The sequence below is a fragment of the Vicugna pacos genome, chromosome 18 (assembly GCF_048564905.1).
Source record: "Vicugna pacos chromosome 18, VicPac4, whole genome shotgun sequence".
NCBI lineage: Eukaryota > Metazoa > Chordata > Mammalia > Artiodactyla > Camelidae > Vicugna > Vicugna pacos.
The window spans coordinates 40,465,560-40,490,918 of NC_133004.1; the positions used below are offsets into that span (position 1 = coordinate 40,465,560).

Sequence of the window (25,359 nt, forward strand, 5' to 3'; positions counted from 1 at the left end):
CTCAATGCTCCTACTTTGACAAATATCCTTTGTAAGGACCTGGAAGGCTAGGTTGATTTCAGGTTGTGACCTTGCAGAGTTCTGCACTGGACCACGATGGCCCAGGGAGAGCCAGGCCCTAGCCCTTTGGACCACTCCCCACCCTCCCTGCCACACAGCCAGCAGGGCTCAGCCAGCCTCCTCCTCGGCCGCCGCCACCTGACACCAGACCACAGTGGGGAGAGCACCTTTATTGTCAGAGGGCTACAGACTTCCCGCCGCCTCTGGCCACCCCTCTGTGAAGATAGGCCTGCAGGAAGCTACATCTTGGCCCCCTACACAGCCAGCCCTGCCTCATGAGGGGCAGTCAAGGCCTTGCGGGCAGGGAGAGGTTACCAGGGCCCGAAGGGACCAGGCCACAGCCTCCCAGCAGCACCAAGAGCGGTGGGGACGAGTCTTCCCTGCCATTTGGGGAGATGCACCGGAGTGGTGCCAGCACCTGTGACTGATTTGCTGCCGTCGCTGAGCCCGGGTCCTGACCCAGCGAGAGAGGAGCACCGGGGCCAGTCTGGGTCACAAGGGACCTGAGGCCCGAAAGCGTCTCTCCTGAGCGGGACCTGGGACTCGGGCAGCTCTCCCTCCTCCACTGGGTCAAGGGGACCAAGGACTTGCCATGTAACGCAGAAGTGGCCGACCCTGCAGATTCCCAGAGAGCCAGGAGAGGGCGGGGCTGGAAGTCCCATTAAATACCCGCTTCTCCCAGCCCAGGGTCGGAGGGCCCTGGTGGGGTGGGTGGGGTCAGAGCGATTGGGATGCAGCGATGGGCCATGCCCCCCCTCCCCGCTCCTCTCTCATTGTCTCCAAGTCCACGTGACTATCGTGGATTCATTCAAGGTCTCCCTGGTCTCTGAGAGCAGGTATGGGCTGGGCCGCCCCCAGCCCGCAGAGCAGAACCCCAGCCCAGGGAGGGGAGTGGAGGAAGGAGGCCCAGGGCCCCCGGGGTCTCGTACTGGGCAGGGCCCTGCCCTCCTTCCCGGCTGGAGCCTCAGGAGTCACCTGGCCCAACGCCAACCTTGTCTGAGTTTCCCCGTGACGAGGGGGAAGGAGAACACGGGTTGGCCTGGGTTCAAATCCTGCCCCAGCCCGCCATGGTCCAGTGGCCTTGGGCAGGTTATTTATCCTCTCCAAGCCTCTGTCCCCCATGTAAACTGGGAGTAACAAGCCTACCTCCTAAGGGTTAAATGAGACAATGTAGGGCAGGTCCTCGGACAGGCCCAGCTGATGCAGGGACTCAGTAAATGATGAGTATTATGACTTTTCTCACGCCCACCCAGCCCACCAGGCCCTGTCTCCAGCAGGGAGTAGGGGTGGGGAGGGCAGGGACCAGGGCAGGGCTCTGCTAAGGGTGCTGGGCCCCTCTGGCCCCTGCCCCCAGAGTTGCCACCTGTCCCCAAAGCCTCCAGGCCCCGGGACCCAGTGTCCCTCACGATCGTCCAGGCCTGGAGCCCAGTCCCATTTGGGGTGTCTTCAGGGGCCAGCAGCAGCGCAGGCCTTGGGTCTGGGTCTCCAGCTGAGTCGGGGCTGGTCCTGGAGAGCTGGCCTCTTACTTCCCGCCGTGGGCCCGGCCAGCGCTCCTCTGCCCAGGGTCGGGGCCGAGCAGGGCAGCCAGGGAGCCATCGGGTGGGGGGCCACCACGCTTCATCTTGAGGTTGGCCCTCAGGGCGGCGTCCTGGCCGGAGCCCCCCTCGGGAGAAGCCAGGGGGTCTGGAAGGAGAGCAGGAGGTGGGCTCACTCAGGGCCTTGGGGGCCCACACGGCACCCCTACTTCCAGCCCCACCAGCGAGGACCAGACAAAGCAGCGGCCGGCTTCTACTCCTCACGCAGTCATTCACTCATGCATTTATTCATCCATCCACTCATTCTTCACCAAATGCTGACCAGGCCCAGGCTCCAGGCCCTGCAGAGGTGCCAGTCACCACCTGCTGCAAGGGCCCCCTGGGGTGCCAGGAAGAGGTGTGGAAACCCCACCCTGTGAGGGAACTGAAGGCTTAGCAGAGCATGGCGGGGAGAAGGAGGGCAGCTTCACAGAGGAAAAGATCTTTGAGCAGATACTGAAGTGGGAAGTCGGGTTCAGCAGGCGAAGGGACCGGCCTGAGCAAAGGTGTGGAGGTGGGAGGGGACCTGGGGTGACAGGGTGGTGACTCTGTGTCACTGGACACCAGGCTATGCTGGGGAGGAACTTAGGACCTGGATGTTGGTCATGGGTAGCTGGGAGCCACTGAGAGTCCTTGAGCAGGGGAGGGATGGGACCAGACTGAGGTTTGGGGACAACCATCTGGCAGCCAAGCACAGGGGCCATCAGGACAAGGAGACTGGAGACCTGTGGCCACCAGCACCAGGGCAGCTGGGAGTGAGAGGGCAGGGGCAGAGGGAGATGCCAGACTCAGTGGTCCGATCTCACTACTCACCATGGATCCCAATCATGTGCTCCAGGATGAGGACTCTCTCTGCCAGGATCTTCAGGGCCTCCCGCAGCTGCTGCACCCCCTCGCCCTGGTGGGGAGGAAGCAGCCAGGGTCAGGGCCAGCCACAGGGCCAGGGCCACCCATCTTCAGGATACTGTCCCAGCCCTCCCCCTCCCACCTCTTCTATTCTGTCTCCATCATTGATACAACAGCATCAGAGGTTGGACCTCCCTGTGTCATGGCTGGGCTTTGAATTCTTGTTTGCAGACAAGGAACTTGATGTACAGAGAGGGTAACCAGTGTCCTGTGGCCACGTAGCCTGGAAATGGCCAACTGGGGCTTCACACCCAGACTTGTCTGCCTCCAGCCTGGACTCTTCCTGCCTCCACGGCTGCCTGGTATGCCCTGCTTTCCAGAAAACACCCTGCTGTGGGCAGAGCACCTAGTATGGGCCCACAGGCTGGGGGGAGTTTAATTTGTTTGTTTCCTTCCCGCCCACCTGACAGCTCTCCAGGTGCGGCCACCCCGCCCGGAAGAAGAACCATGGCTCCTGGAATGCCGGCAGGAGTCTGTGCAGATGGCGTGTCTGCGTTTCTGGGACCCGCTTACACACGGGCCAAGGACCTCATGTGTCAAGACATGTGAATGAAGTGATTTATTGAGAAGACAGGTGACAGGGCCATTTTGAAAAAAAAAAGTGATGCTGGAGAGATAAGGCCCCACCCTAGAGTCAGCAGCAAATGGGCACGTTTTGCTGGTGGAACATGACAGCTCTGTCATGACATTCAGATTAATTTAGCTTAAAACAGAACAAAAGAAAACCAAAAAGCATGCTACCGAGTTACAGGAGAGAGGTCTTCCCACAAAAGACCATGAGAAGCTGGCTGTGGGAAGTGTCTGGCATGGGGGCAAGGAGCAAGGGGTCCAGGCCCCCTTCATCAGGGACCCAGCTTAGCTGCAGTCCCTGGGCCACGGGATGCACTCTAAGGAAGTGGGGTGGGGAGAGTCGTCATACACTCTTGGTCTCCCATTGCAAGTGACCCCAACATCTATATCTTCCTCCCGCTTGCCTCCTATGCCCACCATGGCTGCCGTGGTTCCATGGCACTCTCCCACATCCGCCAGCCAGCCCTTGTATCCTTCAGTCCACTGGCACCATGACCTTGAGCACATCCATGCGCCAGGTGCTGTCACGGGAGAGTCCTGTCCCTGGAGAGGGACCCCACAGTCTGAAGTCTCCCTAAAAAAGGGTCTTTCCCACAGGCCTGTGGCTCCTCCTGCCTTCTCCGGCACGGTCTCCCCCACCCCCAGGCCCCAGGCCAGTCGCCTCATCTGTGCTACCTCACTGTAGCCACCCTCTGCTGCAGTCACCACTTCACTCATCGGTCTCCCCTGCTGGGCTGGGATCCCATTCACCCTGTGGCCAGTGCTGGAATGACGGTGTCAGTCCAGCTCCGTAGGGTCCCCACTCTCCTGCTAAGACTCAGCTAAGGGGCAGGAGGGAAGCAGGGCCCAGGGGCTCAGTTACCTCGGCAGCAGCTTTCTCCTCCTCTTCCCCCTTCCCGCCAGGCTCCGCCTGGGAAGAAAGTCATGCAGTCAATCACCCGTGCTGGGTGGGGCACCTCTCCCACCCTCTTCAGCCTCTCAGCGACCTTGGGGTGAGCAGAGTAGCGGTGGGCCAAGGCCCCGGGCACCCCTGCACAGCCCGGCAGAGGGCTGGTTTTAGGGACTTAATTCTGTTTCTAGGGTGGGAGGAGTCAGGCTTGGAAACCCACAAGCTGACATCTCGGCCTTTCCAGGGATCAAGTCCCCCACCTCTCAGGTCTCTGCTTCCCTGACTCTAAAATGGGGCCAGTAGTATTGGCCTCATGCTAACACTTACATGGCCACTTATTCCTGTGTGACCTCAAGCAAGTTACTTTTTCTCTCTGTGCCTTGGTTTTCTCACCTCCAAAAGCATTTGGTGGCGGGGGGGGGGGGGCGGGTAAGGGAAGCTAATAACAGTGCCTGCCTCGTAGAGCTATTTGGAGGATTAAATAAATCAATATTGATAACAAGCTTGGAGGAGGCATGGCTTTGGAGACCAATACTCCTGGGTTCAAATCTCGGCTCTACTGTTGCTTAGCTGTGTGACCTTGGGCAAACTGCGTAACCTCCCTGAGCCATCTCGCTGGGTCACTATGAAGCTTAAATATACTGCGGATGAAGAGGGAAGTTGCTATATGAAGTGGGGAAGTTGCTCAGCAAAGATCCGCCCCTCTTCCCCAGCCCCACGCCCCAAATAAGACTTAGACATGAAGGAGGTGTCCACCTCCTTGGCCCTGGAGATAAAGGTGAGACTCATGAAGGGAAGTTAGAGGGCAGCTGTCTATGTCTCTACTCCTGGGAGGTTCAGAGAAGGCAAGGGACTCTGCAGGTCACACAGCACATGAACCCAGGGGCCTGGGCTCCCTGGAAGAGACTTCAGGACTCTCGTCCAAGCCCCTCAACAGAAGGCCCCATCAGCCCTCACTCCCACTCCTACCTCCCAAGGTCACCCCTTCTCCACTTGGGCAGCTGGGACTGCACTCGGGTTGCCCGTTTCTCTCCCTCTGCCCCGTCCTGGCAGGGCTGGATAAGGCCCGGCTTGGGGAAGCTGGGGGGCTGAGCTCAGGCAGATGCCCACCCACCTGGTACCCTGGGCCTGCACCGGAGCCCAACGCGCGGGGGGTGGCCCCTCCACACAGTCCCACACTTACAGACGGCCCCGTCACGCCCCGCTCTCCAGCCAGGCCCTGCAGAAAATCCATCACAGCAGATTAGGACTTGCCTGCCCCCACCGACCCCTCAGTCCTCCCCTCGTCCTCTCCGGCACTGGGCCCTGGAAATCTGAAAAATAGGCTGGGAGGAGGATGGCACAGAGGAAACAGGAAGGCCAGGGTTGGGGCCTCCCGGTCCTGGAGCGCCCCCCACTGGTGTGTGGTAGTGCATGATTGTGGGCCTCAGCTGAGCTCTTCATCTCCTCACCTGTGAAATGGGGCAACGCCGAGGATGGTCATCACTGGGAGAAGGGGACACGTCCTCCCAGCACGTGGAGAGAAGGGCCCTCAGACAAGAGTGACAGCAACGGTGATTGCAAGGGTCCCCGTGTGGACTCCCCATCAGTGCTGATGCCCAGCCAGAAGGCTCCCCGGAGCCCCGGACCCGTGCATCCAGCTGTGCACGCACATCCCCACCGGGTCGACTAGGAGGCACCCGACTCAGCCTCTCCAAAGTGGAACCCGCGCCCATCCTGCACCTTTCTTCTCAGAAACGCTCTGCGGCCCCATGGCTGCTCCTGCACACACCTTGGAGGGAAACTTTCTTTTCCCTCCTGCACCAGGTTTATTCCATCAGCCAGACCTGTCAGGTCCACTTTCTAAATATGTCCATCCTCGGCGCTGCCACAGCTTCCTCTCTGCTCCACTACCCCCTCCCCACCTTCCATTCCTCCCACAACAGCCAGAGGGGCTTTGAAAGATGTGTCAGATGCGGGACTGAAACTCAGTGAGTCCCCTTTCCACTGTGACCCAGATCCAGACATCAGCCCTGTAGGTAAGTCCCTGCCCACTTCTCCACCTCGTCTCACCCCACACTCTCCTTTGCTCAGTATGTGCATTTCCCTGCCTCAGGGCATTTGCACTTGCTCTTCCCTCTACCTGGAATGCTCTTGGCATCTTTGCATGACTGCCCTGTGTGGTAGGACATCCCCAAAAGCCACCCTTTCTGCCTCTGCATGCGGGCCCCCTCCTCCTCCTCCATGTGGCTCCCCTCAGGCCCCTGGGCTCCTGCAGCACAAGGCAGTTCCCCCTTATTTCACTCTCACTCCCTGTAACAGTCCACAAGGGAGGCCCTGTACTCCCCATCTTGGCAGCTGAGGAAGACAGAGCCCAGAGAGACTGCCTTTCTGCCTAAGGTCACACAGCTGGGGTTCAGGGCCACCCAGTCAGCCTTCTGATGCCCCCGTCACAGGCAGTTCTCATAGCGGAGAGGCAATGGGCTGGGAAGGACATTTGGCGATCCTGGCCCAGCTCCACCACATCCTCTGTACAACTATAGGTAGCACCTAGGTCTCAGCTCATCTATGAAATGGGAACGATGCTAACTCTTCCTTGGCACAGGCAGCGTGGGTAGCAAAGGGTCACTGCTGCTCACAAAGCCGGGATCTCGCACCTGCCTCCCCCTGGGTCCCCCTGGGTCCCCCTGGGCCCGGTGGGGACCGACCAAGTGGGCCGGTTCCTTCCTGAGTAGACATGCCCCCTCCCCCACCAGAAATGGGAAAGACCTTACCTGGGATCCAGGTGCACCTGGGGGTCCAGGGGGACCATGTGGTCCAGGGGGACCTGCCGGTAGAGTCACATGGTCACCTCGGGTCAGAGAAGCCTGCTGCTCCCCCATCAACTCTGGGAGGGAACCGCTACCCTCCCATCCCAGTCCCTACCGGGGGGTCTGTCTCCATTGGCAGCAAACAAAGGTCTGGCAAATGAAGGATGTGGGAGGAAGCATGTGCTCCCCTGCCTCCCTGTCCTCAGAGCGGAGAGCCCTCCTTCACTCACCCTCTCCCTGCACCCCTACACCACAACCTGTTCCTGCTCCCAGGGCCTCATCCACGGAGCCACCCCACACCCTCTCCCCAGCCGCCAGTCCCTCAGCAAATCTCTCTCGAGTCTGCCCCACCTCGGACCCGACCCCTCTGGGGCCACCCTTCTTGCCTGGGTTACTACAGCTGCTGCCTGACCACCCACTTTCCACGCAGCCCACTTTTTAAATAGGTTGCTCTCAGCCCGGCCCCCTCCACCTTCATCTCCCAGATTCCCTCCCAGGAAGTCCCTCTGCATCTGTGCCTTCACTGATGCTGCTCCTTCCTCTTGGAGCTTCTCCGTCCCCTCCACATCCCAGCAAAGTCTTCCCTGTTGGATTTTCCTACTAGTCTCAGGCTGAGCATCACCTCCACCAGGAAGCCTTCCCGGCACCTACCCCCACCTCTTCTTTAGGCAGATCCCTGACATGGACCTGTCACCATGGCCACTGTCAGTTTGCATGCCTGTCTCCCCCAGGGGCCTGGGGGCGCCCAGAGGGTCAGACTGGGCTGGACAGGTGCAGTGCAGGGAGTGGCGTTCATTGAACTTCCCAAATGCTTGGAAGAGTGAGGCCTCTGTCCCAGTGGTCCACACAGGCAGCCCCCTGCTAGGCTGTACCAGAGTGTCCCCACCACACTTAGGGAGGGCCTACAGGAAAGCGCACCCCTCAAATGGGGTGAAGACCTGGACTCAGTCTACTTAAAAAACAAACACGCTTCCTCTCAGTCAGAGCAAATCACCTCTCAGTCCCAGGTACCCTCTGAGCTCACTCCCAAATGCCACTTTTTAAATGAGGCCACCCGGGGGAGGGTATAGCTCAGTAATAGAGTGCATGCTTAGCATGCATGAGGTCCTGGGTTCAATCCCCAGTACCTCTGTTAAAAAATAATAATAATAAATAAATAAACCTAATTACCTCCCCCGTAAATGAGGCCACCTGGGCCGGCCGCCCGCCTAGCCCTGCTGCAAGTCGGCGCCTGACTACGGGACTCACAGTGTCTGTGTCCCGCCCGCCTTCCCCCACTAGAATGCAAGTGCTGGGAGGACAGGGACCTTTGTTCTGTTTATTTAAGTATCTCAGGAACCCAGAACACTGCCCAGCGCACAGCGGGAGCTCAGTGACTATTTCCTGACCACCCGAGAGAGTGCCTGAATGGCAGGGAAAGAGGGCCCAGGCCTGGAGCCCTGATCAACAGCTGCCCCCTCGCCCCCAGCCTGCCAGCGCCCAGGACCCCTGTTGCTCATTCATTCACATCTGGGCCAGGCTTTGCCCCACACTCCCCTCCTCTCTCAAGGAGGGTCCCCATGGAGTCCCAGGGCCACCCCCTCTCCCAGGGCCCAGGTTTCTGCCTGAAGGCCCAGGGCCTCCTGTCTCTCACAGGCACATGCTCCGCCAGCATCCAGGGTGCCCCCTGTGATGATCCACACCTCCTGGGCCTGGGCATCCCTGCTGCGGCCTCACCTCAAACCACACAGCGAGGTGGGGCAGACCTACTGAGGCCGGGAGTCCCCAGCTGGCCCCTCAAGGCCGCTTGACCCAGGTTAGGCTCAGGATGGGGTACCCAACTGAGGCCAGCCTGTGCTGCTGCCCTTTATGCTTACCTGGAGGGCCAGGGGGGCCACGGGGCCCTGGGACCCCTGCCAGCACTGTGTCCACGGCGGCAGAAGCCAGCTGCGAGTCTCCACCTGCGGGGAGAGCAGAGCCACCTGTGACCAGTGGGGCGGGGCCAGCGGGGCTGGGGGTCTAGAGCTGAGGTCCCTCAGAGCCTGGACGGGCACCCTTCACCCTGCTGGGCCTCACTGCAGGCCTGGCGAGCAGACGCTGTTACTCCCACTGCTCAGAGGAGGCCAAGTCAGAAGGCAGGGGAAGCCCCCGGGGGTTCCATTAAAGCACAAACTCCTTCGTAAACACCCCAGGCCCTTAGACTCTGGCCCCACCCGCTCCCCTCCCTGTTGCCCTGGCTGGACTCTCTTCCAGGCTCCGCCCCCGTGCCCATCCTGATGCAAATGACTGGCTCACTCCTGCCAGGCCTCCTCCAGGAAGCCCTCCCTGCCCTCTGAACTGCGGGGTCCTGGACTTCCTCCATCTGGGTCCCTCCAAGGCAAGCCCATGTGACTTCACCCTGCTCCATCCTCAGAGCCAGAGCCAGATGGCCAGGCCTAGAAAATGTCTCGGGTGGGGGTAGCTACCTCTGCCTCTCCCACCACGCATGGAAGCTTGGACAATCCCTCCATAGGCCTTCCAGCAGGTGGACCTCCTACAGGTGCTCAGTCCTGTCCACCAGGTGCCCCCACTGGGGCACCCCTACTCTTCCCAGTGTTCACACGGGGCCCCCAGGGGCTGGGTAAGGAGGGTCCTATCTGAGGACTAGAGGTGACAGGCGGGCAGTGCCAGATGTAGGGCATCACGCCCAGGCCAGGGCAGGCTGCAGCCCTCAGGGCCCAGGGGTGCCGGCCACTGAGCCCTTAGACCCACAAGGCACTTCACAAGCATCATCTGTTCTCCCCCACCAGGGGGCATCACTGAGCCCACTGTGCCTGTGACGAGGCTGAGTCTTCAGTGAGTTCACACTTTCTCCTGCCCCTGCCTAGCCCCTGTGCCCACTGAGGGGAGCCCAGAACCCCTAGTCCGCCTGGAAACAAGTCCCTCCCCCGTGAGGCAGGCACTGGCTGGGGGCTGTGTTTTTCAACCTTCACCACAGCAACTCCATCCAGGAGGATTAGCACCCCTCCGCCCCGGCCCGGGAAACTGAGGCTCAGAGAGTGACCCTGCAATTCAGGCACAGGGGAGGGCTGTTCTGCCTGGGGTCGGGGGTGGGACGGAAGCACCAGCAGGAAGGGGCTTGGGTTTCTCTGACAGCCGACAAAGAGGTCCCTGTCCCCTCCGGTGCCTGGGCTGTCTCAGCCTCTAGTCTCAGAATCTCAAGTCAATTCCATTACCCACGTCTAAAAACCCTTCCTGTTTCCCAGGGCTTTTAACCAAACGACACCCCTCACGGGCTGCAGTGCCCACTCCTCTCCCCAAGCCCCCTTCTGCAGGCCTCCCTCTCCCCACCGTCCCCACACACGGGTGGCTGTTTCCCTGTGCGCCTAGGGACACCCTCTTGCGCTGGACTGCGGCCCCTGCGGGCAGTAGTCTGGCTCACTGCCGTATCCCTGGGGGTGAAAGCACATGGTGGTCCTACACGAATTAGGGGCTCCATCAACACATGGCCCACAGTGAGGGGGCTTGTGAAGAGGAGATGCGGTAACAGATGACCTTGGTGGTACTGCTGTCACCGGGGTGGGGGGCGGCCCACGGCCAGGCCAGAGAGCAGAGTGACCTGTGAGGGTCAGGCCTCCGGGGCAGGAGCTGAGCCGGGAGGCAAGGCCAGAGTGGTGTTGGGGGGGCCACATCAGCCCCCCCACCCAGGGAACCTCGCCCCCCGCCTGGCACAGCCAACGCCGCTCTCACTGACTGTCCGCTCCGTGGGGTCCTTTGGGAGGGCTGATAGCCCAGAAGGTGCGCCCGGGCCTGCCCTCCCGCCCCACCCCCTCAGGCGGGACACTCACTGTCCTTGTCCGTGGGCGGCTGCAGGGAGTAGAGGACGCCTTGGGGGCCGTTTGGAGGGAGGCCTGGGCTGCCTGCTGGGCCGGGGGGCCCGGGGGGACCAGGGCGCCCCATCTCTCCAGGAAGCCCGCGGGGCCCTGGCGGCCCCAAGAGGCCTGCAGTGGGGAGAAAAGGAGTCACAAGAGGGCCGGGCCACGCGACTGCCATTACAGGGACAGGAAACAGGCTCTGAGGGGGACAGGGCTGGTGAGGGTCAGTGGTGGCCTCTAGGCCCAGAGACTCCCTGGAGGGCTGTCCTGAGATGGAAATGAAATGACTTTCCTTTCCCAGTCCAGTGCAGAGAGAACCCGGGGGCAGCCGGGTGGGAGGTGAGGGAGGCAGGGACCATGGAATCAGCAGGGGCTCTGGCCAGAAGGCCTCTGTCCCCGCAGGGACCTCAGCTCTGGGAAAGGGGCACTGAGGGCGGCAGCCAGCCTGGGCCGGTCCTGCACCTGCTCTGACAGGGCCCAGAAGGAGCGGCGTGATCTCTGGAGGTGTTGTTTAAATGGCTGAGAACAAGCCCCAGCCCCCAGCAGCAACCCCCGACATCTGCACCCACAGTTTCAGGAGCCTTCTCTTTCTGCAGCCCATGGTGAGACCTGGCCCTAAAGTGCTTAGAATGAGCCGCCATGGGGGGTGGTAGTAGGAGGAAGTGAGCCTGGAGCCCCCCCCAAGATGGTAGCCATTGGCTCCAGTAAGATCAGGGGGTGTATGGGATGCCTGGCCTGTCAGGGGAGAAACCGCAACCCCCTGCCCCCAGTGGACAAAGTCAGGTTGGTGTGTGGGGGAGTCTTTACCAGGAGGCCCTGCTGGGCCCTTCTCTCCTGCCTGGCCCCGGTCACCTTTGGAGCCTGGGGGGCCTGCAGGTCCTGGTGGTCCAGTCTGTCCTGGGGGTCCTGGGGGGAGAATGAGATGAGGCCTGAGAACACTGGGGGCCGAGCTGCTCCTGGTGGCTCTAGGCCTGACCACCTGGGCTGTCCGGTCAGACCCGCCTCCAGAAGCCCTTCCCACCTGGGGTCCCCCCAACAATGGGCAAAGGGACCATCATCCACTCACATCAGTCATTACAAGTTACAAACCATTTTTGTTCCTGTCACTTCTCTGACCTCAAGAGTTACTTCTGTTCCCATTTGATGGGTAGGAATACTGAGGCTCAGAAAGGCATGGCCCCTTGCTCAAGGTAACAGAGCCAGGCTGTAAATGGCTCCGAACCTCTCTCCACATCCTACTGTCTCCGTGCTCAGGGTCAGGAACTGGGCTTCCCAGTAAGGCCTCCTTGTTGACTCCAGGAAGCTCTGAATGACACGTCTGCCCAGTTCCCGGGTCTCCAGGCCCCAATGGTGGGCAAGAGTACAAGGAGAAGTAAGAGGCCCACCGTGCGGCCTGGGGACAGCCCCTTCCCCCTCTGGAATGCCTGGGCCTGGGGAGGACGCTCAGAGACGCTTGCTGAACTGATGGGGGGCTCTTATGGCCCCTGGCTGCTAGTTTCCAGAGATTCCCATCAGCTTTCGGGGACACCAGAACTTACCCAGGTATCACCATTTATAGGGTTTGTGCGCCACCTGCTGGCCATTATTTGGAATTGTGCTTCCCCTAAGAAGAAAGATGCTCCAGGAAACCCAGAGCCCCTTCCAGCTTCCTCTCTCCCCTCTAGGGGCTGTTAGGGTCCAAGTCTTCCAGGGGATGAAAAGTCCCCTTTCCCCGCTCTCTCCTGAGTCCCAGAAGAAGGATTTGAAGAAGATGGGCATGGGACAGCTTTCTGGGAGTGAGACCCTGAGGAGAGTGGCTAGAGAGGTAGGCCAGGGCCACCCCCGTCCACCCCACCCCCACCTCCGCTGAACACAGCCCCCAGCCCCTTCAGAAGATGCAGAATATCTGCCGGTTCCCTGGCCGTGGGACAGGCCACCGGAGGCCAACTCTCCCACTGCTGGGGGTTTGCAGGCAGGGAGGGGGGTGGAGTATGCGCTCAGAGCCGAGTGCGGGCAGGGATGCTAAGAAGCTAGGGGCTCAACGGGGGAAGAGGAAGAGGGAGGATGTCACCTGCAAAGGGTACCAGTGGGGATGAGAATCATTGAGTCAAAATGGCCCTGGATTGCTGGGTGACCCCAGGGGGCACTTCTCTGAGCCTTAGTTTTCTCCTCTGTAACCTGACCTTTAAGAGCTTACTGGAATGATCAGCTATCATTCTGTACAGACTGAGGTGATATAAACATATTTAATAACTGGCACAGCACAGATACTGACCAGTGAGAAGAGACATCAGCCTTAAACCTTCAAGTTCAGCCACACGGACAGATGCCAACTACACATCCGCCCAGGGTAAAGCCCCAGCCCACACGTGGCACTCAACAATCCAGACGACCAGTGTCACCGAGGTTATCACTCACTGTCCTGCAGTCTCAGAGAGCAGGGGGTAGACACTGTGGAGAGAAAACGTTTACTCCTGACTTCAAAATGTGGAGGGAGGGTGAAAACGACGGGCCAGTGGACGTCCCCCAGCTGTGGTCAGAGTCCAGCGAGGGTCCACAGAAGGCGGGCTGGGGGCAGGAGGCTCTCCGTCCTGGGGGTATGCAAGCAGAGCTGCTCTAAAATAGGGCCAATGAAGGATGGAGCCGGGCTGGGGCCTAAGTGCAGACACTAAGGGGCAGCGGGGCAGCAGGGCAGCCGGGGAGGACAGGAGCTGGACTGTAAGGCAGCAAGGCACGGTGAGGACCGCAGCAAACTGTGGAGCGAAGACAGGATTTGCACCGGCAACCATGACTTAGGTGCAGCCAAATGTTTCCATGAGGGACTGCCCTCCACGGCCAGATCTTCCATTTTTCTCAGATAAGTGAGAAGTTCTGATTTTTAGTGACCCTCCCACCACCATTTTTAAATGTTTTCAAAATGCACGTGGGCTTGTCAACCTATCTGTGGAGGCCCTGGGAGGCTGGGCCTCCTCGGCAGGCCTCACTCACCGGCTGGGCCCGTGGGTCTCCTCCTCTGGGGCCCGGGGTGGGCAAGAGGGATGGCGTCAGGGAGGAAATCCTCGTTCCAGGGCGGTGGGGTGCTCTGCGGGGTCGGCAGGTCATTGTCCGGGCCCAAGGGCCGCTCTGCCGCTTCCAGCAGGAGAACCTGGGCCGGAGAGGGCAGAGGGTCAGGCCCGGGCCAGGCCAGGGACACATGTGACTGGGGACACATGCTGCAGGAGACCAGCAGCTGCCTGCTGCTCGCTCGTGGGACCACCAGGCCCAGCACTGGACTCCCCTGCCCCCGCCCCCCTGCCTTTCAGGAAGCCCTGCTGACCGACCCTCAGGCTCCACCAGGTTCCCTTCAGACACTGTCAGAGTCGCCGTACTTTTCTTATAGAGGGGCTGTCACTAGGATTAGCTCTGGGGTTGTTTGAATAATGACCATGATCACCTCCACTTTGCTGCCTTTTCTCAAGGGAGGGGCTAGGCCCCCTTGCCCCCCACACTGCCCGGCTCAGGGCACAGCAACACAGTCTGGTAGTGTTTGGATGGACGGATGGAAGGAGGGAGAGGCGGTGGGGGAGGGGGGAGGGGAGGGGAAGGGAGGGAAGGGCAGGGGAAAGAATAAATGGGCCCCCCTGGAGATGGTCATACTATGTGAAGTGAGCCAGAAAGAGAAATAAAATACCGTATGCTATCACTTATATGTAGAGTCTAAAAAATAAAGGACACAAATGAATGTATTCACAAAACAGAGACAGACTCACAGACACGGAAAAGAAACTTATGGTTTCCGGGGGAAAATGGGGTGGGGAGGGATAAATTGGGAGTTCGGGATTTGCAGATACTAACGTTATGTATAAACTAGGTAAACAACAAGGTCCTATTATATAGCACAGGGACTTATATTCAATACCATGTAATGGCCTATAATGAAAAAGAATATGAAAAGGAATATATATGTATAAATGAGTCACTACGCTGTCCACTAGAAATTAACACAACATTGTAAATCAAGTACTTAAAAATAATTAAATGCGCCCAGCTTGGTGCATGATTTTTAGCAGGAGCTCCAGGGAAACAAAGGTGGCCGTGGCCACTCAGAGCCAGCCTGGAAAGCAGCCTATCCTCTCCGCTGGAGGGAAGCAGGGGTCAAAAACCACCAGGACCCAGGGCCCGGGTCGGGAGACTCTCCCTAATTCACAGGAACTTGGAGCCAGGCCTCAGAGGCCCCCGAGACACCCTGCTGCTCCCAGAAGGGCCAGCAGGGGGCGCAGCATGCCCGGGAGCTGCACAGGGCAGGCGGGAAGGTGCTGAGAACCTGCGGAGACCCACCCCAGCAGAGAGGGCACCATATCCCTGCTCTGGTCCCTGCGTGCCCCTGGTCTTAGTGTCCCCACCTGCCAGATGGGGAGGAAGGAGTCCAGTGTCTCAGGTCCCCTGCAGCTCCTGGAAACCAGAATCCTGCTGGATTCTCAGGGTCCGTGAGATGAGGGGGTTTTGAGGACAGGGCTGGGGGTGGGCCTGTCTGGGGACCCTTGCGATCATAATCATTGAGCCTAATTTCATTGGCGCTGCTGCCTGAAGGCGTCCAAACCCTGGCCCCCTGCCGGCACCCCCACCCCGTCCCACCCGGCTCCCACCCCAACACCAGAGTCCTCCTTACTTCCAGGGGGGCCTAGTCAGGCCTGCCCATGGCCCTCACTTGGCCTCATCGTGTCCCACACCCACCACAGCCTGCACCCTAGGCTCTGCAACAACCCCCTGCCTTCCCCACCTCCCACCTCCTTCCTCTCCTGGAGGCCCTGCAACAGCAGTGGAGTGAGGAAAGCATACCCCACTGAGCCCCCGAGCCCCCCGCAAACTGCCAGTGTCCCACACAGCTCGTACACAGGCTCCCGTCCCAGCCTCACCTGGGCCTCACCTGCGTCTCCTCCACTCTGCTCTGCCCCGGCCACCCTGAACTGGCCCAGTGCCCTCAGGCCTGAGACTCCCCCACATCCGAGCCCATCCCCGCAGGGCCCTCCACCAGCCCTGCCCTTCCCTCCCCAGCCCCTGAGACTCCAGTGAGCTGTCCCCTCCTCCTTGCGTCTGTCTGACCCTCTGCATAGGAGGGGGCCATCCTCTCCTGTGTGTCCCCTCAGCTCCTGCACAATCACTTTGTACTAACAGCCGGGGCGGCAGGAGCAGTGTCACCAGCCCTGCCCTTGGAAGTCAGGACTACCTGGGGAGCAGACACCCCACCCTTGTGCTCTGATCGGGGAGGCTTAGGCCTGGCTGCCAGACAGGCTGGTTTGAACCCTCACTCTCCCACTAGGTGAACACTGTGTGATTCTGTGCGAGCATCGTGACTTCTGTGGGCCTCGGTTTTCCCATCAGCAAAATGGGGGTTGTAGCCCTGACCCTGCAGAACCACGGGAGAATGGGAGCGCGAGGCACATGGGCACCCCAGGTACTCCTGCTGATGCTGGGGCACAAACGGCTGCCTTCGCAGTGCCCAGGCCTGGGCTGGGTGAGGTTTCGTGGGTGAGCAGCAAAGGGTCGCTCTGAGTCCCCTCCCACCAGTCCTGCCATGTCCCTAGGCCTGGGTGACAGAGTCTCCAAGGATCTTTGGGAGCAAAGCGGCATCTCTGCACCAGATCTCCGGTCTCCATCTGTGTCAGGTGGGTGGGCTTCTGCCCCATGAGGTTCCCGAGACCCCCAGGGCCCCCGTCTCCCAGCCCCTCCCCCTTCTGGTCCTTAACAAGGGCTCACAAGGCAGGAGAGGCCACTGCAGCCACATCATAGGCAAAGTGGAAACAGAGGCTCAGAGACTGCAAGTGACTTGCCCAAGGTCACCAGCAAGCAGGCAGTGGGGCCAGGGCCCTGTGTGGTGCCTCGTCCACCTCCCCACAGCAAAGCCACTGCCGTGGCCTCCGTGGAGCTTCACAGAGGCGCAGAGATGAGAGCGGCTGGCTCAGATCACACAGCAGTTCGGGGGTGGAACGCCATGTGCTGAGCCCCAGAAGCCCCTCTAGGACAGGTGGGTTACAATTCCTGCCCCGCCCCTGAGCGGCCCAGGTTAGGAGGTCTCGGGCAGTATAAGAGCTGGGGGAGCAGGGCAAGGAGACTTGGCTGTCAGTGCCTGTGGTGGGGGACCCAGGGCAGTGGGCATGAGGACGGGGGAGGAGAACTTCAGGCCCTAGTGCCCCAGGGCTTGTTGGCAGGAGGGTGGATGAAGGCAGGAGCAGCTCCTCAGGTTTTGACTGGCTCTGGGGATGGGGGGATTGCCATCAGGAGCGCAGGGGAGGGCAGGTGCGAGGGTGAAGGTGACCAGCCCGGGGGGTGAGTTGAGATGCGGTGTCTTGGGGGGCCTCCAGATGGACGCATTTAACAAGGAGTAGCCAGGAGCAATATGCGGCTAGGAGTGCCTTGGAGGAATCAGGGAGGCGCTCCCAGGGTCAAGCCCAGGAATTCTTTCGTGGCAGGACTCCCAGGTGCCCTAAGGGGACCTGTCACCTGCAGCCTGGCCACACGCAGCACAAGAGACCCGGCTCATTTCTTCCTCGAGCACCTCCTACACAGACACCAAGGCCTCCGAGCCCACAGACCCAGGCAGACGAGCCCTAACCATGGCCAAGTTAGAATCAGCCCCCGCCAGAGTCCAGGCCCTACTGGCCCAGCTGTGACCAACCTCCTGGAGAAACTGACCCCATCCCTGCCGGCCATGAGCTCACCAGGGAGGCAGCAGTCGGCGTGGGGACTCAGCCCAAGAAAACCACTGAGGGCAATGGCCCTGATGACGCCACAGTGGCCTGGAGGATGGGCCTGGATGTCGCCTCCGGCACGAGAGACCAGTCAACTCTCCAGGCTTCTGTGACCCTCACATGGGGAAATCCCCTCGGGCTCCCTCCTACTCAGTCTGGTCCTTGAAGTCAAGAGTGTAAACTGAGGGGAAGGAGAGGATGGAAGGCAGGAACCTTTTTTTTCCCAGCTGGCTTTCTGGCCCACCATTCACCAACAGCCATTCCAGCCTGTGGTAGGAATTCCTAGATCAGCTCCCAGGTCTGGGCCCTTTGGCAACTGGGGCACCTGCAGGGAGTGAAGATGGAGCAGATCCTCCCTCATGATCGCCTGGCCTCCAACCACTCCCTCTTCCCGGGCTCCAGAACCCTCCACTGTGTGCCTGAGAGTGTGCCCCAGGGGAGGAATCATGACTGGCCAGGTACTCATCTTCCCAGCTCCCTGCAACTAAGAGGTGAGTGTATAGCCCAGTACTGGCCAATGAGACATAATGAATCTGTTGGGATGCTTTACTTCACCCTCTACTTCCTGCCTTTGAACAAGGTGTAAGGATGTGATGCCTTGAGCTGCAGCAGCCACATTGTAACCATGAGGATGAAAGTCAATTCACTAAGGAGGTGGAGAGGAAGGCTGTGAAGAGCCTGGGTTCTTGAGTCACCAAACCAATCCCAAGACCACCAACTCCTGGACTTCTTGTGGAACTAACAATCAATGTCTTAAGGAATAAGCTGCCAGTAGCAGGATTTCTGTCACTTGCCAATGAATGCATCCCTCCTGACATGCCAAAACAGGTTTCTTGTCTGAGGAAGCAGAAGTCGAAATTTCTAGGCCTCTGGGTTGCTGCTTTCTTACGCCAGCTGCCTGGGTTCTGACTCCCCATCTGGGTTTGCCTGCCTGGCTCTGCCTTCACCCACCTGACCCCAGTTCCCTGTTCTCTCTGACTGCTGTAGGCTCCTCTGACTTCAGCACAGCCCCCGAGCCTGCAGGGCTGTCCTGGCGGCTAGCTTGGCTTGTGCCCCTCCCTCTCCAGGCTGCTGCCTCTCTGTTCCCTCTGACTGGGGCCCTGTTTCTCTAGGGGACACTTGGACACAAAGCAGGCAGGTGGACAGCTGGAAGGAGAACCAGACAGGATAAAGGAGCAGAGACAGGCATCTCCCATCCCCCACCTGGGAATCCAGAAGGAACACGTGGCAGCCACCTCTCTGCATGCCTCTCCTGCACCACACCCAACAGCCCTTGGAGCTCACCTCATCCACCAGCCTCAAAACGACCCAGTGAGGGACAGGGAAGTGACTCCTTCAATTCCCATTTTACAGGGCAGTAGACTGAGGCCTAGAGCTGAGAAGGGACCTGCCAAGCCAGAGCTATTTCAGGGACAGCCCAACCAACCCCCCACCAAGTCCTCCAGGTCTGCAGAGGGGCCACGACCTCACCCTCAAGGTCAGAGAGCAAACCCCACCCCTAGCCTGCTGCTGTGCCATGGTGTGGCCTCCTTAGGCAGAGGGAGGTGCCAGGGTGGGAGGATCAGGGGAAGAAATGCTCATGGTGGGAGGGCATAGGCGAGGGCCAGGTGGGTGGGGGACAGCTGGCATGGTGCCAGTCCTCCCCCAGAGCTGTGACTTTTAACACCCCAAGGTGCTGGGCTGGGGCCAGGGCAGGCTGTCAGCCGATGCTCAGCCAAACCATACAGAGGCTTCAGGTGCCTGGAAAATGTCCGTCAGGCCAGTCAGCCTGGGAACCCTGTCTTTTCTAAAATCTTGGGTACCAGGAGTTCATCCCAGCATCCCTCACTCTCCCCAGGGCTACCCTAGCTCCACCTTGTCCCACATGGCAAGAACCGCTCTCTGAGCATTCTGCCCCCACCCCACAGAGCCACTGACCCCAAGGAGAGCACAGGGTCCCTCACCCCCAGCCTGTGCCCAGGGGCCCGGGCTGCTGGGGAACTCTCCTGACTGCAGAAGGGGGTGGGGACAAGGGAGGCCATTCACGCACTGGGGCTTCTCAAGACACGTGCTCTGCATGGATGTCTCCCACGTACCTGTGCCTTCATTAGTAAGATGGGGACAGTGAGATGGCATAGAGGGTAACACAGATCCTCACACTGGTCCAGCACGTGACCATTTCCAAAGCCGGGGTCCACCACTATGTCATCTGAGGCTCCGAGCAGCCCTGCGAAACTGGTGCTTCAATCCAGTCCACAGATGAGGAGGTGGGAGCCTCGTGAGAGTCAGCCGGCTGGTGGGTTGTGGCCCCACATCTGCCTGGCTCCAGCTGGCCGTCACCTGTAGCCCCCACGGCCTTGGACAGGTGCCCTCATGGTCAGGCTTTTAAGGTAGGAGGCAGGGCCAAAGGGTGATAGAGGGTTGGCGAGGGCTCTGTGTGTGTGTGTGTGTGTGTGTGTGTGTGTGTGTGTTTGTGTCCACAGGGAGCACCTGCCTGTCAGGCTCTTCTGGGCTGGGGGCTGACCCCTGGGCTGCACTGTGTTCTTGCTGTGGGGGTCTCTCAGCCCACCCTGGTGCTCTATCCTCACTCTGGACTCCCTGCCAGTGGGCCACACTTGCAGCCTCCTCTGACACCAGGACTCTCCTTCTGAGGTGACACCCTTGCCCCAGGGCTGTGGTTCTGTCCTTTCCACTGAGGAGTCAACTTCTGGGCATCCAGCCTCCCAGCCACTGAGGCCAACACCCAGACCAGCTTGCTGCCAAGGACCCTCAGATTTTTTGCTCACCCCACTTATCTCCCCAACCCCAGGAGGCTGGCTCAGCCCAGAGAAGGTCATCCAGAGCCCCTGAGGCCTCAAACAGCATGCAACCCCTAGAATCAGGCTGCTCAGGCCTGCTGGGCTCCCTGGGGCCAAAGCACTTCTTCTCCCCAACCAGCTCCCTAAGCCCAGGATCCCCAAGCCATCTGACCTTGGCCTCCAGCGTGGTCAGCCGCTCACTCATGTCGCTGAGCCGGGTACAGTTCATGCATTCTGAAAAAGAAGAGGTGAGAGTGGAGTAGATCTTGGGAAGAGAGCAGCCCAGTCACAAGGACAGCCTCTGGTCAGGCAGGCAGGGAAATTTCCTACTAGGTGCCTGGAAAACTCCTGCTTATCCTTCAAAGCCTTATCCTTAATGCCCCCTCCTCCATGCAGCCTGCTCTACCTCTGAGCCTCCTCTCTGAGCATCCACTATACATCCTACTGTCTGTTTATTCAGCAAATTGTCTAAGACAGCACCTAGGATGCCTTGTCAACTTGTGAGTGCCATAAGGGTGAGGCTTTTGTCTGTTTTGTTTGCCCATGAATCTCAGCACCTGGAACAATGCAGAGGCTCAAAAAAATATCTGGCAGTTGATGAATGGGTAGTAAAATGAGATGTACTCCCTGACTTTGAGAATGACAGTCCAGGGAATCGTATGGGTAAATAGACACAAGCTGGTAAGGGCTGTGCTAGGGCTGGAAGGACAGAACATGCAAAAGAGCATCACCAGACACCAAAGCCCATCTGGGGTGGAGGATGGTCTGGGAGGGCATCCTGGAGGCAGTGGCATCTGAAAGGTGAGGCCTGAGGGCTGCACAGTGATTGACCAGGTTCAGCGGAGGGAAGAATTAGTGCTGAGGCCTGGAGGGGAACAGAACATGGTGGGGTCTGCCAGCAGCCTGGCACACCTGGGACCACCAAGGCTGAAGCGGTGGGCTGGACTTTAAACAGGAGGCCTGGGAGGAAGAACTCGGTGTCCTGAGGCCAACGGGCAGCTGTTAGAGGAGGTAAAAGCCAAGGTCATATTTGTATTTTTAAAAGCTCACTCTGGCAGCAAAGTGCACAGTGGGCGGGAGTGGGAGGGCCTGGAAGCCGGAAGGCCAATTAGGAGACCAGTAACGGTTAACCTCCCAGGCGTGCATCTCCCTGGGCTGTAATCATCTGTTTATGTCTGTCTCCCCCACAGATCCAAAGCTCTTTAATGAGGAAATAGATGGTTCAAAGCTGTTCTAAAGAGCTTTTACTGCTCCAGAAGTCAAGAGATGCTTCGATTCCTCCCTTAGTTCAAAGCCTGACCCTACAGGAACCCCATTCTGGTTAAACAGACACACGAGAGCTCTTAGGGTAACTCAATAGGCCCCACTTGGTGGTCGGAGACCCCTTGGCCACAGCGAGGCCTGCAGGCTCACCGGGGGTCTCCAGTCCCCTACCCTCAGCCTTGTCTGTCCTTGGAGAGGTCCCCCATCTTTACCACTGAATGCAAACCATCTTGTAAATGTCCCTGTTCTAAAATGGTAATTGCTCTGTGAGCGATCTAAGGAGACCACCAGGGTCTTAGAAAAAGTTGGTTCAGACGTGTCCTCCCCAGGGGCTCCCAGCCTCCCAGCCTCGGGGCTGGGGAGTGCTGGTCAGCCCCGCCTTCTGCCCACCAGCCCTACCTGGGGGTTTACAAGGCGAGCTCGGTGGACTGGCAGAGGCCCCTCCTGCCCCCATCACCGTCCGCATCGACCCTGGGCTGGGGCCAGTTGTTTCTAAGCATTTTTTAGAAACAGAACTCTTTTTTCCCCCAATAAAACCTTGTCAGTAACCCTGATACATAAAACAGATTAAAGCCTGAGGTATAAACACTGAAACTTTAAAGCCACTAAAAGAATGTATACAGTTGTCTGGACTCTGGGATGGGGCAGGACTTCACAAAGGACCCAGCGAGAAAGGGGGTAGTTTTCTGGTTAAGCATGGGGGACCGAATACACATTTCCCTCTACCTCCTCTCAGGAAGGGGATGGCCAAGAAAGAAAAAGGTACAAACCGCAGAGCAGAGAGATGGGCAGAGGACATCCCGGCGGATGAGCCAGCAAATGAAAGGCAGCCTGGAGCTGAGCTCCAGCCTGCAGACACAGGGGGGCTACACCCGCCCCCAACCCTGCACAATGGCCAGGTCCCTTCGGGCCCTCAGTCAAGGCCAAACCACGCGGGAAGAGCCCCAGAGGGCTTTTAGTGCCTCCCTCCTAAATATAGATGGCCCAAGACCCGTGCCTCTGAGAGGCTTTTCAGGGGAAAGACAGACATCAAAACAAGCAGGGGCCCGTTTGTCCACCCACCCACCCTACCTTCACCCCTCCCCCTTCCTTCCCACCCATCCACCTACTCATCCAGCCCCCACCCCTCCGTTCACCCTCCAGCCCTACCCACCCCCAACCACCCCCTCATCCACCTGGAGGCATGGTAGCTGCCACGAGCCCCTGGGTGACCTGGTGCTAATACTGATGGGGGGTAGCAGAGCACTACGAGTATGGTGCCTGCCCTCTGAGCCAAAGGCCCAAGATCCTCCCAGAGCAGCCGTGTCCTGTGAGGGAACAGGCATCGCCTGACTCTGGCGGAGGACCGGCCCGGAGGACTCTCCTGAGCCGCCCCTCCGCGCACAGGAGGGCTCCACCCCACCCTGGGGGACGGAGAAAGAGCAAGAGTCAGGATGGCCAGGGGAGAGGCATCAGCCAGAGCCGCAGCCCCAACCAGGGAACATTCCGGAGGCCTGGAGGGGCCCTGAACAGAGCGTTTCCAGGGTCTGAGGCAGCAAATAGGCTTCCCTGCGCAGGGGAAGGCCAGCGAGGGAGCGTGCTCGCTGGGCTCCCCCAGGAACCTATTTCTGGAAAGCGTGCTGGGCCCGGGCCTAGTTTGCTCTGGCACCGGGCACCCTGCTTGGCACGCGAGGAGCCTCTTGGCTGCCAGCGGGCACAGGGGGTCCAGCTCCCCGGCCGCGGAGAGGCCCAGCCAGCGGGCAGGGGCGAGGCTGCCAGCTCGGCCTCCCCATGCCACCTGCCCGGGCAGGCGCTCTGAGACTGGGCGGGTTTTATGGTTCCTCTGGCACTCTGTCCTCGACCAGCAGTTAAATTATGCCTGTTTAACTTTCTCTAATTATTCCTCGGAGCGGTGGAAATATGGAACTGGCCCTGACAGGGCTGAGCCTGGCTCTGAGACTGGCCGAGGCCCTGCCCGCCTGGCTCTGCGCCTTGGTTTCCCCTGGCTAAGATGCAGACTCGAATTTTCTAGAATTCTGAGGATTCCCACAATCCTGACACACAAAGGCCCCCAGGGTTCCCCAGTGTCTAGGACACAGAAGCAGAGCATGTGTCAGGAAATCTTTGCCAACATAAGTATATCGCAAGTGTGTCTGTGCCAGGCAAACTGGTGTGTGTGTGTGTGTGTGTGTATACTGAGGTGTGTGTGCATGAAAGAGAGAGAGAGAGAAACTGGCTACTTGGTGTGGTCAGTGAAGAAGAATTATAGAGGCCACTAATTATGTGGCTTGAGAGACTCTCTTTCTCCCTGCACCTCAGTTTCCCCATCTGTGAAAGGGGTTTACATTGATAGCTCCAAGGGCCTCGGGCTCCTGGGCTCCTTGCTCCTGCCACCTGGCCCTCAGCCTCGGCCTCTCACTGCTGGGCTGTGAGCACCCACTGCAGATGGTAGTTGCCAGTCTCCCTGCCATGGGCCTTTGGCTAGCCCTGCTCCTGGTGATGTGCCCAGAAGTTGGGGCCATCCTCCTGAACAAGGCTGGATTCCCAAGAATCCAGAAACACCTGGACATCTTCAGAGACATCTAAAGAGGCAGAGTGAGTCCACTATGACGCTTGCGCCATAAGATCCCAATGGGGCAGCCAGGGCACATGAGTGGTCCTGTCCCCAGAGGCCCAGCTCCCTCTGAGAGGTCTTGGAGATGGCCTGCAGGCAGCGGGCATATGCATGGGGGATGTCACCTGCAGCCAATCCGACAGGACCCAACTGGAGGGGACCCCTAAAATCCCCCTGGAGGCCTTTGACCCTAGCCAAGACTCCTAGGCCCTTTTAGGGGAAGAAAGCTCCAAGGAGGTCAATGGGGTAAGATGCTGTGGGGACAGAGGGTGGGGCAGGCCAGCTAGATTGGCCACAAGTGCGCATAGGGGACCCCAGGACCAGGGAGGTCCTGAGAGGCCTCCATTTCCCTAACATGACAAGACCTGGGCTGGGCCCAGCACAACTCCATCGGGCACCTTTCTATTTCACCACACACGGAGTCAGCTCTGCTGCTCCCAAGAAGTCAGCCTGGGGCCACATATTATTTGAGTGCCTCCCTCCTCCCTGACTAGGACCCTGGAGGTCACTTCAGACCTTCCTCCACTGGTGAGGCTTTGGTCATCTCACCCTCTGTCGGAAATGCTGACCAGTTTCCACTGGTCTCAGGAAAGAGTCTTATCCTGGCTAGGGTACAGCCTCTGCCTGCCTGGTGTCTTTTGCCTTCTTTCACCACCACACCCCCAGCCAGGCTACACCTTCTTCAGCCAGGCCACATCCCTCCCACCAGGCCACGCCCACACCTGCCAGGACCAACCACCTGAGCTTTCCCCAATGCCCAAGAGACTCCTTCCGATCTCCAAGATAAAGGTGTTCTTTTGAGGGAAGAGGATTTTCTGGCTAAGATTCTGTACCCAGCTCAACTATCCCTCAAGGTTTGATGGTAGAATGAAGGCATTTGTAGACATGTGTGCCCTCAAAACGATTATACTTCATGCATCTCTTCTCAGGAAGATGTTGAAGGATGTACTCCACTGAAACAAAGGAGTAAACCAGAGAAAGGAGGGCCCAAAACAGGGACATATAAAGGCGAGAAGTTCAACATGGGAGAGACACAGAAGGATAGCCTAAGAAGAGGAAAAAAGGCATGTCCCCTGATGACAGTGTGCTGCAGGCTTGCAGCATGATCAACCCACACGAGACCAGGAGACAGGAGTCTAGAAGGAGCCTGATGTGTGTGAACATCAGGAAGGGAGAATTCAACTTCTTTTGGCAAACGTGGGGTGAATTAGGGATATGCTAAGTGGCATTGAAAACAAAGCCAATAAAAAACCAAATCGTTATCTTCCAGGAAAGCGAAAAGGCTAAAGTGAGACAGAGACCACCTGGATCGACTCTGACTACTATTTACTGGGCTACAGGACACTGTTCATTGTCTATGGACCTGACCCACAGTGCGATACACTTATTCGGGAGGAG

General features: G+C 59.1%; 1 protein-coding gene across 1 annotated transcript in view; it reads right to left on the reverse strand.

Annotated features, from left to right (window-relative positions):
* Positions 1-222: 222 nt before the first annotated feature.
* The window catches only part of COL26A1 (collagen type XXVI alpha 1 chain), a 190,129-nt gene continuing 164,992 nt past the window's right edge, over positions 223-25,359 (reverse strand). Inside the window, exons 6-15 of the mRNA XM_072943162.1 lie at positions 20,278-20,339; positions 13,589-13,745; positions 11,429-11,527; positions 10,595-10,747; positions 8,645-8,728; positions 6,753-6,805; positions 5,183-5,218; positions 3,973-4,020; positions 2,448-2,532; positions 223-1,743 (exon numbers count right to left, since the gene is read on the reverse strand). Coding sequence (XP_072799263.1) covers positions 1,583-1,743; positions 2,448-2,532; positions 3,973-4,020; positions 5,183-5,218; positions 6,753-6,805; positions 8,645-8,728; positions 10,595-10,747; positions 11,429-11,527; positions 13,589-13,745; positions 20,278-20,339 — 938 coding nt within the window. The 3' untranslated portion in view covers positions 223-1,582. The remainder of the gene's footprint in view (positions 1,744-2,447; positions 2,533-3,972; positions 4,021-5,182; positions 5,219-6,752; positions 6,806-8,644; positions 8,729-10,594; positions 10,748-11,428; positions 11,528-13,588; positions 13,746-20,277; positions 20,340-25,359) is intronic.